Source organism: Benincasa hispida, chromosome 7, assembly GCF_027475165.1.
Source record: "Benincasa hispida cultivar pf3 chromosome 7, pf3_genome.v1.1, whole genome shotgun sequence".
In the NCBI taxonomy this organism is placed as follows: domain Eukaryota; kingdom Viridiplantae; phylum Streptophyta; class Magnoliopsida; order Cucurbitales; family Cucurbitaceae; genus Benincasa; species Benincasa hispida.
The window spans coordinates 17,128,075-17,134,753 of NC_143484.1; the positions used below are offsets into that span (position 1 = coordinate 17,128,075).

Genomic DNA, 6,679 nt, shown 5'->3' on the forward strand with positions numbered 1-6,679 from the left:
AAAATAGTTTTAAATGGTCCCTGACTTAAATTGACCATTAGTTGACTAACGAAAAAATGATGTGTCGTTAGAGTACCAATTTTTTTCTAATTTTTGAAAATAAATTATTTAGGCTTATGCTACCCCCTCCCCCCACTACTCTCTTGCCATCTTCTTCCCCTCCCCCGATTTCTTCTTCCCCTTCGCTAAAAAGAGATGAAGAGAAAAGAAAATGATAAAACAATAGAATCAAAATAGAAATACAATTACGATGATGGGTTATCAGTTGCTTCCTAGATCGATCCATGGTAGAAGTCATTGAATCTGAAACCTTAAATCTCATGCAACTCATTTAATTAGATACATGAATAGTTGAGATTCAATGAATAGTTGAATACGTGAATTTCATGATACACTAATGAATGTTCATGTATTAGTAAAAAGTCACATGTATTCGCATTTATCATTGATGTCTTTTGATGTATTTTCCTACTAGTATAAATATGTGTAGAATTTTTCATTTGTAAGCAAGCCATGAAAAAAAGTAATATTCAAGTTCTAGTTTATCCAATCTTGTGTAAGTAAGAGAACAATCTTCTTTCCTTATCTATTGAGTTGTATCGTGAGGGCCTACTTCGTTTCCAACCGAAGTAGATTGCAAGAGTGAAAAGATAGCGAGGGAGAGTAAGATTTCAACTTTCAGGATTACACTAACCTCAAACCCCAGGGATCAAAAGTGAATTTTGCCCCTAAACTTATTAAAAGATAAAAATGTTAATCCAAACAATTACGATGGAAGAAAGGGGATAGAGAAAGATCGGAGGGGATAGTAGGCATATGATAATTGACTAATAATACCAATTACACATCATAACTAAGGCATATAGTAATCAAATTAAATGAGGTTATTCTTCGTGGAGATATATATAAAAAGAGAAGATAGTAGGCATTTTTGTGAACGTGAGTAAAGAAAACTAATAGGGTGTGTTTAGCCTTACACCATGCCTCTTTCTGGGAAGCTTGTGTGTGAATTCGACATCAATGTAGCTGCTGAAAAGTTTTACAAAATGTTCAAAAAAGAATCTTTCCATCTTCCTACTATTTCCCCAAAATTCATCAAACAAGTTGAAGTTCATGGAGGTGATTGGGACAGTCATGGTCACGGCTCTATCAAGATATGGAATTACATTACTCCAGGTAACTTTACAAGCATTTAAAACACGTTTGTGAGTGAGTTTGACATGGTTTAAATCAATATTTTATAACCAAAATCACCTTCTAACATCTCAATAATCATTCGAAAATATAAAAGAATAATTATGTTTCATTTTATACACTTTAGACATGATTTTCATCCAATTAAAAGTGATTTTGAATAATTAAATACACGTTTGACAATGATTTTATACATGATGATCATAATCATTTCAAAATTGTTCCAAATATCCTCTAGCTAATTTTTTTTTTCCAATTTGTCAAATTAATGAATAATCCTCGTCCTCTAATTAGCTTGCATTTACCTATCATTTTTTTACATGTGATTTGTTAAGATGGTGAAGCTGGAGTTTTAAAAGAGCAAGTGGAGTTCAACGATGAGAAACTAATGATAACTAAGATTGGATTAGAAGGGGATGTACTTAATTATTACAAAACCATCAAATTTATATATAAAGTCGTCCCAAAGGATCAGAAACTTAGCCTAATAATTCTGACAATTGAATATGAGAAACTCAACCATAGCTCTCCTTATCCTTACAAATACATGGATACTATCATCGGTTTGACTAAGGACATCGAATCTCACCTCAAATGACAACTCTTGATGTTGTAATTGGAGCTTCGGTATGATATCATTCTGATACAGGGTCGGTTATGTTATGTCGAATAAGTTATCTTTATGGAAATTATTAAATTTCCTTGTTATTTACCCTTGAACTAATTATGTAAGCCTTTGGTCAAATATATATAATATAAATAAAGTACTAAAAATAATAAAATAAAAAGTAAATAATGACTACCCTATTTGTAAAAGTGACGAAACTCTAATAATAAATTTCCTTCAATTAAATATATTATATTGTACTTAATAAATATAACTGCTTCCGTTACAAAATAATAATAATAACAATAATAATAATAATAATAATAATAATAATAATAATAATAATAATAATATTTTATTATTATTATTATTATTATTATTATTATTATTATAAGGACTCTATAACATATGGTGATCCATCAAAAAGTTGAAAAAAAGAGAACGAAATATAATATGTGAATTGAAAATAAATCGTCGGACATATTTGGGTAAGACATAAGTAAGTTGAGATATGAACTCAACTCAATGTTTGGGGAGCCAATTTTTTATGTCACCAATGTTTTATACCTATATCACCATTAGTGTGCAATTAGTCCTCATCACCATTGAAAATTGTCATCGACGACTAACTTCGACCTCATCTGACCACAGTGCTGTTGATAGCCATTACAGCGACATCTAACGATAGCCACCTCCACCAACTTCGACGACCATTATTTAAAATTATCATTAATACAAATTTGAGTTTTGTTGATGCACAAGCTTTTTGTTTAGTTGACGCTCGTATCATAAAAAGATCAATAAATCCTCAATTTATAGCTTAAAAAATAACTACTAATTTAATAATACATCGATGACTATAAAATGTCAATAAATGTTCTTACTTAATAACACACAAAAAATGTCAATAAAAAACATCTTTATTGATACAAAAGTACGTAAATTCCGTCAAAATAGTGAATTCCCGATTTTTAATTTAGCTCATAATATTTTATAGACATTCATTATAGTACTTTGACATAAGTAAAAATCCTTTGTAGAACAAACTAAACCATAATGCTACCATTATAAAGTCATCATAGCCATATTGATATTAATGACTATTGTAACAACCAAGTGTCTAGGATTTTTATCTGAAGTGATTATTACATGCATAATATTTATAACAGAAAACTTCAAAAATAATTTAATTTCTTTATAAAACAAATATTAAATAATACTATAACCACCCGACTTTCTGAGATCTTTAACTAAGTAATTAATACATGAATGTAATTTAAAAAATAAAATTATTTGACCATCTAAACTTAAAGATAAACATTTTATAAGCAAATAAAACAATATTAAAGACAATTTAATGAAAAGCCAAAGCGAATATTTAGTTCGAGATCCTTAAAACTTTAATTAAAAATTGAACATTTAAATTTAAAAAAAAAATACTAAACTCAATTGTTCTCATTTAGAACATTAAATGACTTGGAGACAAAGAAAAAAAAATGTGGGAGCTATAAACTTTGGTCCCTGGCATTGCAAAAGTGTCCTCATCACATGTCTAGTAGTTTGTTTTCCATATCTGAAAAACATGTTAAAGAAAATGATGAGTATTTAAAATATTCAGCAACTAACTCCACTTCAATGACATGCTGCATGTTTTTAACTTGTGGAACTTAATTTTTGTAGTACTAAAATTGGATATAAATGATTATCTTGGTGAACAATTTAACCCGTCTTATAGTAGGTGAGATATACTCATAATATCTGGTAGACGCAAAGGTGTCATAAACTAATGAACCCGAAGACACACATAATCTATTGTACTTAAAAGAACACACACAATTTGAAGTGTACAAAGCTATGGGTAGGTGGGTAAAATATAACTAAACTAATCTAGCATGCAACATACAATTAATGGGTCTCACAATATAGAAATCCTAATCATAGCATCTCATAAAATTCGTAACAATCGAGTTTCTAGTGGAAGCGTTTTATCGCTTTTGTTTTTTGATTTCAACATAGATGGAAACATACAGAAGAATAACAATAGTTATTACCACATCATGTGCTGCAATATTCTCTAGGCTAAACATGCATTAAAGGAAGAAGAAAAATTACCTTTATAGGTTCCTCTTCTTCACAACAAATCTCTCCAATCTATTAACACTGTTTCTTGTTTAAACGCCTCCAAAAAGCCTTACGTGATTATGACTCTAGTAAGAACCCACTTGTGGGATTGCTTTTTATAAGAGAGAGGGAGTTGGGAGCAATTTATTTATTTATTTATTTTTTTTTTGCGCATAGAACTTTTTTTCTTTGAAAAATTTTGAGAGAATAACTGGCAATAACGTGCTGTGATTCTCAAGAGAGAAGGGGAGGGAATTTTTTTATTTTTTTTTATTTTATTTTTTTTAAAAGGTATTGTAATTAAAGTGTGGGTGGGAGAATCGAACCCCAAACCTTTAATCATCAAAACTCTCGATTAATTACCCTCTCCACTTATCGCACGCGGTTATGAAAGGGAGAGTTTATTTAATTTAAATTAACTAATTAAATAAATTTAATTTAATTTCTTATATTTAATTAATATTTAAATTATATTCAAATATATATGTCTCTTTTAACCTATAGTTTTAATATGAATCTCATTCACATTAATTTATAACTTATAGTTTTAATATGAATCTCATTCATATTAATTTAATATTTGAATCACATTCAAATACATTAAATCTCCCATATTATATAGTTTTATTTTGATTATTGTTCAAATTTAACTATATGTTATAATGTATATATTAATTGTATATTAACACATGTTTCCCTAAATTAATTTGAATATTTCGAATTATTCTTTTAAAACAGTTGATCCTTGTTAAATCGTTGTAAGCTAGCAAGGGAACTTAATGAGCCTTAAAATTATATGCTCCAACGATTCGAGATACTTTTTTGAAAGATAATTTATTATACAACAATAAGGAGTACACCCTAGCATGGGGCCAAGGTGAAGGAATCAAATGCTATAGTGGAAGCACGTGAACGCATGCTCCAATTAAATTCGTTTTCGAAAAATACAAAAAATAGAGAAATAAATTAAACAGGATAAACATTCTAATAAACATCATGCATTACAAGGGAAGAAGAGACATTACCCTGGATGACTTTCTTCAACAATTTCTCTCAATCTCACGAATAGCCACGAACGCCTATATATAGTCATGAACGGGACACTATCACTTGAGCTTCATTGCTATTCTTCGGTAATAATTCAGATGGTAAGATCTCGATTGTGGAGAAGGGAGGAGTGACTTCACAGAAGGATTTTTTTTCTATAAAGTTCCTCTTGAGAGATGATAGTAAATTCTTCCAAAGAACAACATACGTCTTTCTTCTCTGTAATAAAAAAATTAAGTTAGGGAAAGGGGAAGTTTACTAGATAAGTTATTACTTCCCTAATCACACGTTAGATAGCTTCCCATGGGAGTTATCTTATTCAAATTTATTTAGTATATTTTCAATATAATTTAATATATACTAAATAAATAATTATTTAATTAATTAACATTTAATTAATCAATAAGTTAATTAATACATATTTAACTTAAATTATATTTGAATCATATTCAAATATCATCACCTCTGATAAATTATAGTTTTAATATGAATCACATTCATATTAATTAACCTAATAGTTGTAATATGAATTCTCATTCATAATAATTTTTAACCCATAGTTTGATATGAATCTCATTCGTATAATTAATATTTGAATCTTATTCAACTATTTATCTCTCATATCATTAAAGGAGAAATTTCGGTCTATAAATTTTGCATGTCATTTTAAAGAAACCAAGCTTGTTGTGTAAAATATAAATTGGATTGGGTCGTCTAAAATCGCTTAGGTCTAAAGTCTACACTCAATTCAAGTCCATGACAGAAATTTGGACCAAATTAATGATTGGACTCAAGCCCAATATGTGAGCCCAAAAGCTAAGGGGCCCAAGCCCATGTAAGGCTCATGAGGAACCTCTATAAATAGAGACTTTACCCATTCATTTGGAAGGAAAATTGTTGAAAGAAAATGAAGGTTGAAGCTCTGAAGCTATGAAGACTGAAATTCCAAAGCTTTGAAGCTCTGAAGACTAAAATTCTAAAACTCTTGAGATCCAACGGTTGAAGCTTTAAAAATCTGAAGAACACAAATCCCTTGAAGATCAAAAGAGATAACAAAGCTCTGAAGGTTGAAGCTCTCAAGATCCAACTACTGAAGTTCCCATGTCTTTAAGACCAAATCTCTCAAACTCTCAAATGCTGAAGACTGAAGCTTTTCAAGTTCCAAAGATTGAAGCACTCATGTTTTGAAAAACTGAAGATCAAAACTATTAGAAGCTTTAAAGATTAGAAGACTTCAACAAATCGATCGTATCTTCACAACCTACAAGCTGAAGATTCAATCTCCTCAAACTCAAGGAAAAGCTCACAAGCAGATTAACAAGCTAGAAGTTGATACAAGAAGATCAACAAACTATAGGTTGATCCAAATTGATCAAGAAAGCTTAAAAGCTACTCCAAGCTAATCAACAACTCCAAAGGTCGATCCTCCAAGATGATCATCAAGCCCAAAGGTTGATCATTCAAAATGTTCAACACGCTTAAGGACTAAAGTCTAAAGGCTGCTCCAAGCTAATCGACAAGTTCAAAGGGTGATCCTCTAAGAAGATCAAAAAGCTTAAGAGTTAAAGTTTACTTTTCGAGAGAAAGAATTAAAGGATCAAATATTAGAGATTGTACTTACTATACTATACAAAAATTAATACAAATGCAAAATTCAAATTCTACTAATTAAATTTCTTTGAAAATCTCGTGAGACAAATTGGCACGTCT

At 29.7% G+C, this 6,679-nt stretch overlaps 1 protein-coding gene across 1 annotated transcript; it reads left to right on the top strand.

Moving 5' to 3' along the window:
• The first annotated feature begins 920 nt into the window (after positions 1-920).
• LOC120081914 (MLP-like protein 328) lies at positions 921-1,905 on the top strand. Its single transcript, XM_039037094.2, has 2 exons — positions 921-1,176; positions 1,530-1,905. Exons 1-2 carry the CDS (start codon positions 981-983, stop codon positions 1,790-1,792), a joined length of 459 nt encoding a protein of 152 aa, XP_038893022.2. The 5' UTR covers positions 921-980; the 3' UTR covers positions 1,793-1,905.
• The last annotated feature ends 4,774 nt before the right edge of the window (positions 1,906-6,679 follow it).